Here is a 13,998-nt window from a genome sequence, read left to right as displayed (position 1 = left end):
GCTGCAAGGACCCTCCCACTGGGAGGCACGAGCTTGTGCAATGCTCAGCATAGTTAGAATTTTCTTTCAGATCCCTCCCCCTGCAGCCACTTCATAACCATGAGCAGGAGGGCTGTTTCCTCCTTAACCATTGCTCTTCTGGCACCTTCGCTGAAACAGCAGCTCCCCCGCCAACAGAGGCTGACTGAACCTCTGGCTTTTGTGTCCATCACAGACTGAGCCTGCGGGGTCTGGAGTGCAGCTAGTCCCATCCATGCAGCTCAGCCCCAGCTTTGTTTGGGTAATAAGTGTACTTTTCTGTGTCAAAGGGACTGCAACTAATGTGCAAAGTACCCATGGTCTCAAGACCTTGGTTTCCTGTTGCAAAAGTCTCAGTTCCCACGCTGAGCAGATATCAAAGAGAAGTGACCAATGTGATCAAATCACCAGTACATTTATCCTGTAGGAAAGGCAGCTGTGGAGCTATACTTGGGTCTGGGAAGGCCATACATTTTAAGCAAGACAGGGAACTGGCAGTGATCGTTGTTGGTGGGTTTTAAACACGCCCTCAAAGTGACACTTTGCACTTGTGTGGTTTATAATAAGCCCCTCTGCCAAGCACAGCTGAGGGAATCAAGGAAATGGGATCTTTCTTCCTTTCTTCTTTGGTGTGGCTGAGGAGGACAAACAGGTCCCAGAGTTACGGGTTTTTCTTCACTAATATGTTGTACCCCAGAGATTCTCCTGCCTCCATCAAAGGAAATCTATACTTTTACTGTTGCTGTTAAATACTCCTGTTGCTTTTGCAAGATAGCCTGCTGAAGAAAACAGGGGCCATTGTCTCCCTGTGCGAGAGGTAAGGGGCTCGGAGAGACCCCAGTTGCTCTCTTCCCCCATCCTCTAAAGGGGCCTCTGTCCATTGTTGTAATTGGGACCCGGTATTCTGGTAGGAAGGTGCAGTGTGATCCCTATGCATGAAGGCAGTGTGTGGGTCCGGTCAGCCTGCCTGGTGTCTTCCTAGGAAAGAGCCCCCATCAGGGAGACCAATTAATGCTAAGCCACGTCTGCGTGCATAGCGTGTAGAATCAGAACACAGGTTTCAGTTCTGGCTGCAGGGCTCTTGATTCTTTAGGCAAAACCTCATCTTTCTAGATTTCCTATATCCCAATTTCTTCTCCCCCTTTCCTACCAAACGGCCCCATCCTCTCCCCAGTGGAACCCCACCCAGAGCCAGGAGAAAGCATGTCCTGGGTGACCTGAGCCCTGTTGAGGTAGGTGTGTGGAAACAAAGACAAATTGTCTTTTGCTCACAGCATCCCATGGGAACAGTACGTCTCCTCCTAGAATTGAGTTCGGAAACTCTTCCCTGGATGGAGGCTCTTGTCTCGAGCTCTGACATTTCCAGTCTGTTGTCCAGCTGTTCTAACTCAGCAGCTTTCATTTTTCTCCCTCTTCTGATGGTTTCTCAACAAAGCAGCTCTGGCTCCCATCTCGTCTTTGTCCCATCCGTGAGGGATGTGCACTGTGAGCCCGTGTACCCACAGCCACCTTTCAGCTACTCCGACCTGGCTCGAGAAGACAGAAAGGTACCAGCATCCCCTCCCTGACCAGCATGCAGCCAGAATCAGTGACTCCCTCTGGCCCCTCAGTAGAGGGCAGAGATGCCTTTTTGGGGCAGGGCCTGAATCCTCAGCTTCTTTTTTCCTTTTTTTATTTTTATTTTTTCTAAAGATTTTTTTTATTTATTTATTTATTTATTTATTTATTTATTTATTTATTTATTATTTATTTATTTATTTATTTATTTATTTATTTATGAATGACAGAGAGAGAAAGGCAGAGACATAGGCAGAGGGAGAAGCAGGCTCCATGCAGGGGGCCCAGTGTGGGACTCAATATCAGAACTCTGGGATCACACCCTGAGCTTCAGCAGACACTCAACTGCTGAGCCACCCAGGCATCCCTCAACTTCTTTCTTTTAACAGACAGATGTATCTGTGATGTACTGTGCATCAGTTTGGCCCCCATTTCATTGCTCTCCCCACCCCCAGGAGACATATACCCTCCCCCAAGGAAGAAGTTTCTGGCTTTTGTGCACAAATGTTTGTCTCGGGATGCCTGGGTGGCTCAGTAATTGAGCATCTGTCTTTGGCTCAGGTTGTGATCCCGAGGTCCTGGGATCGAGTCCTGCATCGGGCTCTCCACAGGAAGCCTACTTCTCTCTCTGCCTGTGTCTCTGCCCCCCTCTGTGTGTCTTTCATGAATAAATAAATAAAATCTCTAAAAAAAAGAGAAAAAAAGAACATTTGTCTCATTCCCTCTCATTTTAGCGAGTGCACTTCGTGTCTGAGCCCTGCAACCTCTCCATAAACGGAGTGATCTTTGGCCTGACATCCACAGATCTGCTGTTCCATATGGGAGCCGAAGAGATCAGTAGGTGGGACACAGTTCCAGTCTAGCAGGCGGGACACTGGCTCTCAAGACCCTGGGCCTTTCTTCAGCCAAGAGACTCAAGGGGCTGCTTGGCAGTCTGTACTAGGGAAATCCTTAGAGCAGCCCTTTGTGGCAGACCCTGTGGCTATTCAAGTTTCTCTGTTCCTGGAGGGAGCAAGTGGATGCTTTTGTTGCTGCTAGCACTTGCCTGTAGAGTGTTGGACCCCAGAGAACCATGGCCATCTGGCTTTGTGCTTCATTTATAATCACAGAAGTTCATCTCCTTTTCCTTACCTCCCACATTCAGGGCCTAAACAGTAGTGAGTGTCCCTGCTCATGGAGGATGAACTGCAGAGCTACTCAGGGGATGTGGGTCTGCAGAGAATCAGACCGAGCCTTGCCTACTGATGTAGGTTTAGCAGTTCCTCCATCGTGTGAAGCAATGTGTGTGTTAGGCGAGATGGGTGTGTGCTTGTTGGCTGAGGTTTGAGGTGCAAGGGTCACCCTGACTACATACGCTCACTGCACGTTGGTGCACTCCATGCACATTCTTGCACAATACAGCTTTGGCCAAAAGCCTGAGAGATCATGAGGGATGCCCGCTCTTTCCCCTCGCAGCCTGAGAGCCTGCTCCCCTTCTCAGGTGGGAATAGACTGAGCATTTGTGGATGGGTCTTTAAATTTCCCCAGAGGTACCCTCCATCCCTGTGTGCTGGCCACATAGTATCTCCCTGGTTTATTAAGTCCTCCCCAAAGAGAAATGGGAGTTGAGGAACAAGGCTCTGCATTCCATTTCTTGCTTCTCTTCCTGCCCCAGTGCTTCTGGAACTTCAGACAGACTCAGCCGAATCCTTAAGCACATCCTGACCCAGAGGAGGTAAGTTCACTCATGGAATAACTAGCCAGGACAAGTATGCTGTGGGGTCTGGTGCTCTGATAGATTTGATTAGAAGTACCTTCCTTGGGCCACTACCAGGGAACCCCATCCTCATGATGATAAGCCTGCCTTGTGTTCCCTAAATACAGGGAGGAACAGGAGAGACGGTCTGTGAAAGCTCGGGAACCAGTGACCTAGAGGGAAGCCATGTGGGAATAGAGGGCCCCAAATCAGCCACTGCTGACTATTTTTCTCCCATCTGTAGCTACTACCCACTCTACCCTCCTCAGGAAGACATGGCCATTGACTATGAGAATTTCTACATCTATGCACAGTTGCCCATCACCCCAGACATCTTCATTATCCCATCAGAGCTGAAATATTTCGTGAAGGTAGGTTTGAAGTCTGCTTTTTCCCAGAAACACCAGGACCAAGTCTGACTTTCCCTTCTAGACCATTGGTCCTCACTCTTCATGCTAGGGACAGTGCCCTCTCTCTGGGAGAGGTGGAAAAGGACTCGAAAACTAATCTGTTAGGGATGTCTGGGTGGCTCAGCAGTTGAGCGTTTGCCTTTGGCCCAGGGCGTGATCCTGGAGTCCCGGGATCAAATCCCACATCAGGCTCCCTGCATGGAGCCTGCTTCTCCCTCTGCCTATGTCTGCCTCTCTCTCTCTCTCTCTCTCTCTCTCTCTCTCTCTCTCTCTCTCTCTCTCTCTCTCGTCTGTCATGAATAAATTTAAAAAAAGAGAGAGAGAACTAATCTGTTAATAACACATTTAAGTTAAAGCCGCCCCCTGCTCCCTTGTACCCACCCTGGTGCTCAGTCAGCCAACCTGGGAGCCCCATGGGTGGGTAGAAAGCCCCTCAAATGGTGGTTGTCACGTGGGGCCGTGTCAGGGTGACCTGGGAACATTACACACATGCATTTGCCTGCCTCTGCTGCCCCTTGCCTGAATTTGGGTGTGATCTCCAGGGGAGGCTTAGCCATGAGAACTTTTTTTTTCTTTTTTTTTTTTTTTTTTTTTAAGATTTTTAGTTACTGGGGAATACCTGGGTGGCTCAACAGTTTAGAGCCTGCCTTCAGCGTGATCTCCAGGGCGTGATCCTGGAGTCCCAGGATCGAGTCCCACATCGGGCTCCCTGCATGGAGCTTGCTTCTCCCTCTGTCCCTCTCTCTTTCTCACTCTCTCTGTGTCCTTGTGAATAAATAAAACCTTTAAAAAAAAAAAAAAGATTTTTAGTTAGTTATTCATGAAAGAGAGAGAGGTGGAGACATAGAGGGAGAAGCAGCCTCCCTGTGGAGAGCCTGATATGGGACTTGATCCCAAGACCCCAGGATCATGACCTGAGCCAAAGGCAAATGCTCAACCACTGAGCCATCCAGGCGTCCCTCAGCCATCAGAACTTTGAAGAAGCTCTTGGGTCATTCCTATCTTTGCCACCCGAGTTGGATCCCTCATAATAGATCCACTCAACCAGTAGCCCTCTTGCCAAACCAGAGACAGTTCAACCTCAAGGGGTAAAAATTTGTTCCCATGTTGGAACACAGTAACCAGGTCAGGTTTGTCTTCAAGTCTGGGAGCTGGTTGTTACCTCTCTGTATTCTGTTTCAGAGGCTCAGAAGGAATTCAGCGTTTTCCAATAGTAAATTCACCTTGTAGGCTTGAGAGGTGTTCAGTTGCCTTCCTTTACACTTTCTAAACCTCTCTCTGGGATCTGATGGTTAGATGAGTCCTGCTCTCTCACATCGGCCCCTTTGCTTTCCCCAGGACGTCCTCGGCTGTGTCTGTGTGAATCCCGGGCGCCTCACCAAAGGGCAGGTTGGGGGCACCTTCGGCCGGCTCTTCCTCAGGAGGCAGCAGGCCGTGGGCGGGGAAGGGAGGCAGAGTCCGTGCACTGCTGCCCAGGTGGTCAGGATCTGACGCCGTGCTCACAGACATCTGGGATCCCAGCCATTGAGAGGTAGAGGAGAGAGGACAGCCAGCTGGAGAGGAGAAGCTGTGGGGCGTGGACCCAGCGGGCAAGGCCCCGTGCAGCTGGGCCCTGACTCTTAGTCAATCTGCTCTGGCAGAAAGCTGTTGTTTCTTCCTGGACCCACAGTCCAGAGCGAACTGGCTGTGGATGCAGCCTGCTCAGAAAAGACAAGACGACTTTGTGATTTTCTACATGAATCAGACACAGAAATGACTTTTGGAGAAATAAAAGTCAGTTCTGAGGGTGACTTTGGAGTTTCATTCTTCGGCTCTTGCTCTTTCCTGGCAGTAAACAAAGAACAGTGCCTCCTTGACCTGTGCCCAGAGAAGGCAGAGCATCTGTCACCCTGGGTTTCTGTCCGGTCACCGCCCTGACCCTCCCAAGGCCCCTGTGGCCTCTGCCGAGGAGATGGTGCTGGGCCAGGCCACGGAGCCAGGTTGCAGAGTGAGCAGCTGGCTGCACGCCTCACCCTTCCCGGCGCAGCCCTCGCATGCGTGTTGTGGTCTTAGCCTGACCTCTGCATCTGGAGGGGGCGGCCTCATGGAGCCCTGCCAAAGCAGGATTCCTGGGTACCAACCCTGCCAAGCTGCTCAGCACACAGTGCTCGCCCACGGCCCGGAGCCCTTGGCCAGGCGGGGCCCTTTAAGGTCCCTGGACATCTCCTGTGTCCTGGCATTTGAGGAGAGGCTGTCACTGGCTAAACATGGCCCGGGTTTCTGCCCAAAGCTGGCAGCTCTCCTGCCTCTCATGCTGAAGCCAAGCCCGAAGAGCTGGACTCCTGAACTGAGAGAAGTGTGCAAGGGAATGGTGGATGTGATGCCCACACCCTGAGTCAGAGATAAATAGATGACTGAGCAGTGTCCAACCTTTGCCTCCCACCTCAGACAGTGAGGTGGAATCCACAGCAGATCCAACCGGGTTTGGGTGAAACTGGTCTCCCTTTGAAAACAAGGCAGCTGCGGTTTTGTCTCATTCATTTTATAGGCGCCTCCTCTGAACACAAGGACCAGAGACAAGCCCCAGCTTGGGGAGCTGACTTTCCCTCCTCAAGATCCCCTGCATGGGAAGCACCCAGCCACAGGGCCAAGGGCTACATGGGTCTCTGTAGCATTTTGGGAAGCCGGGCCCCTCTTCCACAACCTCCAACAGTTGTCCCCCAGTTCAAGAATAGCATAAAATAAATAGGGGATGCCTGGGTGGCTCAGTGGTTTGGTGCCTGCCTACAGCCCAGGGCATGATCCTGGAGACCTGGGATCGAGTCCTACGTCGGGCTCCCTGCATGGAGCCTGCTTCTCCCTCTGCCTGTGTCTCTGCCTCTCTCTCCTTGTCTCTCATGAATAAATAAATAAAATCTTTAAAAAAAATATCATTTACGTTTCCACCAACCTCGGTGTTGGCAAAACCCTGCCCTCCTTCCCCCCACCTTGGAAAACCCTTGCTTGGTAAGATGAGTCAACAGGCCCCTTGGCCACGATAAGCCAGGCTCTGAGCCCTTATCACATGAGCCCATGCGTGGCTCTTAGGGACCCATGGCTCTTGCCAATTATGCTCATGATGCTGCTGAGGAGGCTTTGTGGAGACTCATCACACCTTGGTCCCCACTGGGTAAGATACAAAGCCCCCTGTCCCCCTATTACAGACAGCAAGATCCAGAGGCCCCGTGGGATGGGGCAGCTGGCAGAGGGGGAGGAAAGTCCTGCATGGGGTGGGGAGGCATGTGTGGGGCAGAGGGAGGTGGGGTGCAGACTCCAGCCTCTGGGGGAGAAAGCTGGAGCTCAGCATGAATGGAAGCGCATGCCCGTTGCCTGGATACAAGTCGTGTGACCGCTGGAATGATCCTGGAGGGCCAGAGCAGGCATTTAAAACTCAAACAGAAAGCAGGATGCAAACCCCAGATTGCAGACAGCTCTGGTTGGTGAGTGCCTCTCCACCACCAAACTCTTTCCCTCTTGTCTGGAAGTCAGTACCCAGGACTGCCAAACTGGCTGCTCCTAGGTCCCTTTCTAGCTGGGTCGCTAATTTCCTGAATCATTGTCCCTCTTGCTCAAGTAGGGCTCTTGCCCCTGCCTGTGCCAGGCACACGACCTCTGGTGTCAGGCTCTGGGAGGGGCGTCGGTGGGAAGGGGGCAGAAAGCCTAGGAGCTGGGGCTGGGCCAGGGCTCCTGGGACCCTCCTACCTTGGAACCCCCTTCTGTTTGGTGGCATGTCCCCTGGTCCTGGCTGTGCCTGTCCCCTTGAGACACAAGCCTAAGAGTGGAGCAGATGGTGAGCAAAATCCCTGTGCTCTCACCAAGTTTCCTGGCTCCATGTCCCAGACCTCGTGCCCGAGGAGGGCCACTGCCTCTTCCTCACTCACAGGTGCTGGTAGCCTGAGGCTGCCCTCCCTATACTCTTGCATGGCCATCCTGTAGGATTCAGGCTCTGTCTCCAGGAAGGTCAGGGGAGAGCTGCTAAGGGGGACCCCAGTGGGATCTAAGAAGGAAGCTGGGGGATTGGAGTGGCAGAGGCACCCAGAGGAGGGCTGGGGCAGGGCCATGACTCTGCTCCTTGGGGCCTCCATCCTGCTCTGCCTCTGCAATGACTTTGGGCTTGGCGTTTCCTTTCCCTTGACCTGGGGTCACCCAGCCTGGCTCAGCCTGTCTTGCAGCTTCCCCTGTTGCTGGGAGTAGCCTTCTGGGCTGATTTTTCATTTCTGCTTGGTACATATTTCCTTTCCCCTGGCTGAGCCCCCCGAGAGCCAGTCCTGGTTGGCCACACAGGGCGTCTTCCTCCACACTTGAGCCTTCTAACTAATGAGACATGAAGGGCCTTGACTGGCTGGGAGGAGGGGGGAGGGTTTTTTTAAAAAACTTTTTAGGGATCCCCGGGTGGCGCAGCGGTTTGGCGCCTGCCTTTGGCCCAGGGCGCGATCCTGGAGAGACCCAGGATCGGGTCCCATGTGGGGCTCCCGGTGCATGGAGCCTGCTTCTCCCTCTGCCTGTGTCTCTGCCTCTCTCTCTCTCTCACTGTGTGCCTATCATAAATAAATAAAAAATTTAAAAAAAAATTTAAAGATTAGTGAGATATGTGACCAGCATCATACCATGTACCATTCAGTGGGTTTTAGCACATTCACAAGGTCATATAAACATCATTACTATTGAATTCCAGAGGCTTTCCATCACCTCTGAAAAACCACACCCCCATTAGCAGGCACTCTGCACCCCTGGTCACCCCCATCCTCTGGAAAAGAGACCTACTTTCCACCTCCACAGACTTGTCTGTTCTGGGCACATCACACAAGTGGAATCACACAATTCATAATGCTCTGCATCTGGCTTCTCTGAGCATCATGTTTTCAAGGGTCATCCACGTTGTCACAGGTGTCGGGAGTTCGTTTCTTTCTTCCCTCGTTTTTTTTTTTTTTTTTTTTTAAGATTTTATTTATTTATTCATGAGAGACACAGAGAGAGAGAGGCGGAGACACAGGCAGAAAGAGAAGCAGGCTCCATGCAGGGAGCCCGACGTGGGACTCGATCCCCGGTCTCCAGGATCACGCCCTGGGCCAAAGGCGGCACTAAACCACTCAGCCACCCGGGCTGCCCTCTTTCTTCCCTCGTTTGAGTGATATTCCATCATACAGATAGTGTTTTCTTTTCTCACCCATTGGGTGATGGACACTGCGGCTGTTTCCCCTTTCTGGCTGTTGTGAATGATGCTCCAGGGTCGGAACATCCGTCTTCAGTGCTCTCATTACAAACCCTGGCATGGGAGGGAAGGGGCTTTAGGTTTATGGGGGAAGGGAATGCAAGGAAGGAGGAGGACAAGAGGAGGAAGGGGAGGGGCAGAGAGGGACAAAATGAAGCTCCGCCTGGGATGGAGCTTTGGAGCCAGATAGTGAAGTAAGGAATGCCTTGCAGAGGAGTTTGGACTTGATTCACCCCAGGGAACTTTGGAAGGCTTCTGAGTAGAGTGGAAGGACAGTATGGAACCTGCGTCTTAGGAAGGCCTGGCAGTGCCACAGAGGGCAATGTGGAGCTAAGAGAGGCTGGAGGCCAAAGACACTCTAAGAACTATGGGAAGACAGAGCCACCCGGTACCCACTCTCCGTTCCCATGGAAACAGGACCCCAGTTTCCCTGTGGGCAACCACCCCTCCTCCACACTCCTCCTTTGTCTAAACCAAGCAGCACATTGCACCTCCCTGGCCTCGGTGAATGGCCAAGGATAAGCATGACCAAAGACAGTCCAAACAATAACTCCAGGACTTCTGCAGAAACGGTAGGAAAGACACAGCCAAAAGGTGGAGCTGCTGCAGCCATCTTGCCACAATGAGGGAAACCCATCCTGAATAGGGACTAACCCAGAGGACACATTGCCAGGAGTTAGAGAGGGAGAGGTTAGCACCAGGCCACGTTGTCGGAGCTCTGATGAAGCTAGCCCCCACCCCCCAAAATCTAAGCCACAAATACCACCCCCGCTTTTTCTTAAACTAGTGGGAATTGAATTTTCTGTCATTTGCAACCAAAACAATGAGGGCCTGATCCAGGACAGAAGGACTAGGATGACTGCCAGAGGACAAACGGAGAAAACACAGTTCAGATGGGAAGGTGAGAGAGTTAACATTTCTGAGGATGTTCTGTGTGCACTTAGAGATTATGTCAAACTCTCCCAACAAACCCTGCTGGCAGGTGCTAAGAGGTTGGAGGGCAGCCCTGGTGGCTCAGCGGTTTAGCGCTTGCCTTTGGCCCAGGGCATGATCCTGGAGACCCGGGATTGAATCCCACATCAGACTCCCTGCATGGAGCCTGCACCTCCCTCTGCCTGCGTCTCTGTCTCTGTCTCTCTCTGTCTATCATGAATAAATAAATAAAATCTTTAAAAAAAAAAGTGATGGAGCTGGGATTTAAGCTCCAAGTGCTTTGTCTCTCTGCCCTGCCATGCTGACCAACTTGGCACACAGCAAAGACACACTCAGAAGGAGTTGGAGGTAGCAGTCCAGGTGCCTGGGAGCCCAACAGAGTTGGGGGAGTTCAAGGAGGGTTGTTTGGGGGGGGGTGCCTGGGACTACTGGGGGCAGGTTGGGATGAAGGGGGACACCCAAATGGCTACTGGGCTGAGCTATTGGGTGACAGGAGCAGCACTCTGGTGAGGAGTGGGACTAGACTGATTGATCTGGGAGTTGCCCGCCTAAAGCTCACCGCACTCAAAAACTAGAGGACTAGGAGGTACTGCAGGTCTGGCTGAGGAGCAGGGAGCTGGAGGTGGAGCTGACACTGCTGGCCTCCCAGTCTGGAGGTCACTAAGGTGGCTGTCATGGAGGCAGGGCTCCATCAGCTGCACTCGGGCTTTTGGGTGCCTTTGTCACCCTGGCCTCCATCGTTCTGGTTCCCTATCCCTGAGCAGCCAGGTCTGTTTGCTCCCTCCGGTCTGCTCCTACCTGGGCCCACAGCCAGTTCCAGATTCCCCCCACTCGACCCACCCTCCTGGGGTCCCAGGCTCCCTGCCACCCTGCCCTCCACAACCTGCCTGACAGCTGAGAGGCCAGCAGCTGCCTGGGCCAAGGGGTGCCTCAAAGGTCTCTGGGACAGCTGCTGCCCTGTGACCCTGCTGACCCTCTGCTCCCTGCACGCTGCTGCCTGAGGGCCCAGCCAAGCCCGTCTCCTCTGCCCACTCCATCACTCCCAGATCTTTGCAGGCTCTAAAGCATCTACACTAAGAAAGACCTCAAAGGTTGAGTCAGCAGGCCCCACTGCTCCCTCCAGGAGCAGGAGAAGAACCAGGCCAGAATCTAGAAGGCATAGCCATTCCTGATCCCGACAGGTCCTTCCCAAGGCTTGCATTCCTCGCGAGGACTCTGTTCTCTTCAAATGCTCTGTCCCTTAGGACACTTCTATAAGAGTGGTTTGCTTCTGGGGATGGATGTGGAAGGGCTAGGAGTCAAGGGCAAGAGAACTCGGAGAATTAATTGTGTATTACATACACACACAGCGGGCAGCCCCGGTGGCGCAGCGGTTTAGCGCCGCCTGCAGCCCAGGGCATGATCCTGGAGACCCGGGATCAAGTCCCACGTCGGGCCTCCTGCATGGAGCCTGCTTCTCCCTCTGCCTGTGTCTCTGCTTCTCTTTATCTCTCTCTGTGTCTCTCATGAATAAATAAAATAAAAAATCTTAAGAAAAAAAAAAAAACATACACACACAGCGATCTGGCCCCTCCACTCCTCTGCTCTCCATGTCCCATCCCATGGGTAACCCCCTCCCCATGAATCCATCAGGATGCCTGCTTCCTGAGAGCAGGGAGCCTGTCCCATCCCTGTGCAATGCATCGCGGGCAATAGGCCCACGGGAGATACCTGCAGAAGGAACGCCTTCCCTTCCACCTTCCCAGGCAGGTGCCTAGAGAGAAGGAAGCAGGAGTGCCTCTGCCCCTGGTGTGTGGACCTGGAGCTGAGCCCATCAGTTCCCACACCTGCTCCTGTTTGCAAACACTAGCTGCGGGCCCACTCTGTGTCAAGATGGCATCAGGATGGCTTCGGGACACAGAGGTAAACCGAAAACACAATGCCTGTTCCACCCAGAGCTCCCATCCAGTGCAGAAACTGCAAACAAGCAAAAACACCAGGCAGAGATGCAGGCAAATGCTGTGGAGAAAACCAAGGTGGGCAGAGCACAGACAGAGAAGCCCTTGCCTCTAGGCTCTTACTTCCTAAACCCTGTCTCCTCTCTGCCCCCTTCTGGTTGTCCCAAACATCATGCCATTTATTCGCGGATCTAGTCGTTTGCTCAGCTCATCAGTTACCTGCTACGTTTCACACACTCTGGGGGAGACCCTGGTGGCTACCATCTGGTGGGGGGTGGACATGAATCTGTTGCCAGTGGCACAGAGGGTAGTCCAGAGTTTCTTCAAAGGTATCAAGGGGACTTGACATGAACTGGGGGTGCAGAAGTCTTCCCTCGGGGAGAGATGCAGCAGCCCAGAGCAGCAGGATGTGCTAGGGAGGTGGTCAGATGAGGCCAGGGACCCAGCATGCGCAAGGCGGCTGCCCCTGCTACAGAGGGAGAGGGGGCAGGGGAAGCCCTGCTCAAGGATCATGGGCCAGGACGTGTGTAAGCAAGGGTATGTGGGTGCAGAATGGGCAGGTGGCATATCATCTTCACCCTCAGAATCCTCCACCTCCCTTGGTGGCCCCACTGACCTCCTTTCCCTCTCTCACCCACTCCACCCTGAGTCATCACCCTGGATTGGGCTCGACCTTTCCTTCTCCTCCCTGCATGGGCCCTGTGGCTGGTCTGTCACCAAATTCCAATCTTTTTTTTTTTTTTTTTTTTAAGATTTTAGTTATTTATTCATGAGAGACACAGAGAGAGGCAGAGACATAGGCAGAGAGAAAAGCAGGCTCCATACAGGGATCCCCACGTGGGACTCGATTCCAGGATCCCAGGATCCCGCCCTGGGACAAAGGCAGGCACCAAACAGCTGAGCCACCCAGGCATCCCAATTCCAATCTTTCTATTTTATTATTCCAACTCTGGCTTTTACACCACAGCTCAGAGCCAAGTTCTGCCTCTTTCCTGAACCAACTGCCTCCGGAGTGGCCCTTGCCTCTGATCAGGCCTCCCTCCAGATCCCCCCTCTGAAGCCACCTTCCTAAGCAAAACTATGCAGCGAGTCCACAGAGAAGAAACTAGGAATGGCCCTGAAGCCAGTGCAAAGATGGCCAAACTCACTTAGTGTAAGAAAATCACAAACTAAAACTCCACTGAGGCTTCTTTGGCTTGGTTTAATTTTTCCCTTGCAGGCTGGCAGAGATCAAAGAGCTTGAGAACCAGGCACTGGTGAGGCTGAGGAGGAAGGGGCCCTGCAGTGTGCACAGGGGCCTGGTACCCAGCATATCCCCTAGAAGAACCAATAGACAGAGCTGACCAAATGACAACTGCAAGTGCCCTTTTACCCTCAGGCACGTAGCAAGTATTCTGCAGCTGTGCTCACATGTGTGTGAATGGACATCCGTAGAAGGTGACTCACTACAGCCCTGCTTGTCATAGGAGAGGGTTGGGAACAACCGAGAGGTCCACTGGCTGAAACCAACTAGGTATACTCTGACACCCTGGAATACTAGGCAGCAGCCCCAAAGTGAAACTGGGGACATTTTCTGTGTGCTGATATGGGGTAGTCAAACATATAATGTTAACCGGAAAAAAATAAGGTGCAGAACAATAAGAGGAGCAGAAGCTTATGAGCTGTGGTTTCTCAGACTCCCTGCAGAGTCACCTCCCCTGCCTGACAGCAGAGACTGTCCTCTCCCCACTGCCACCAGGACCTGCAGTACTTGGGGGGCTCTCCTTGCCTATATATTGCTATTTGAGATAAATCAATCAATCAATCAATCAATCCTTGGATGGCTCAGCAGTTTACTGCCTGCCTTCGGCCCAGGGCATGATCCTGGAGGCCCGGGATTGAGTCCCGCTTTGGGTTTCCTGCATGGAGCCTGCTTCTCCCTCTGCCTATGTCTCTGCCTCTCTCTCCTCTCTGTGTATTCTCATGAATGAATAAATAAAATCTTTTAAAAATATAAATAAAATATAAATAAATAAATAAATAGATAGATAGATAGATAGATAGATAGATAGATAGATAAATAATGAGAGGGGCTCTGCTTGCACAGGCAAAGAGTATCTCTAGAAGTGTTTGTAAGAAGCTGATGAAGCTGGTTGTCCCCGAGGAGAACGGGTGCCTAGGGAACAGAGGTGAGAGGGA

The 13,998-nt window shown here is 52.3% G+C and overlaps 1 protein-coding gene across 1 annotated transcript in view; it reads left to right on the top strand.

The window, feature by feature from the left end:
* POLA2 (DNA polymerase alpha 2, accessory subunit) overlaps window positions 1-5,510 on the top strand; it is a 28,659-nt gene extending 23,149 nt beyond the window's left edge. Inside the window, exons 14-18 of the mRNA XM_038563971.1 lie at window positions 1,457-1,565; window positions 2,310-2,416; window positions 3,230-3,289; window positions 3,555-3,681; window positions 5,059-5,510. Of these exons, the coding sequence (XP_038419899.1) occupies window positions 1,457-1,565; window positions 2,310-2,416; window positions 3,230-3,289; window positions 3,555-3,681; window positions 5,059-5,211 (556 nt within the window). The 3' untranslated portion in view covers window positions 5,212-5,510. The remainder of the gene's footprint in view (window positions 1-1,456; window positions 1,566-2,309; window positions 2,417-3,229; window positions 3,290-3,554; window positions 3,682-5,058) is intronic.
* The last annotated feature ends 8,488 nt before the right edge of the window (window positions 5,511-13,998 follow it).

This window comes from Canis lupus, chromosome 18 (genome assembly GCF_011100685.1).
Source record: "Canis lupus familiaris isolate Mischka breed German Shepherd chromosome 18, alternate assembly UU_Cfam_GSD_1.0, whole genome shotgun sequence".
NCBI classification, from domain to species: Eukaryota; Metazoa; Chordata; class Mammalia; order Carnivora; family Canidae; genus Canis; species Canis lupus.
The sequence above is the reverse complement of the archived record's forward strand: the minus strand, read 5'-3'. Positions and strand labels throughout refer to the sequence as shown.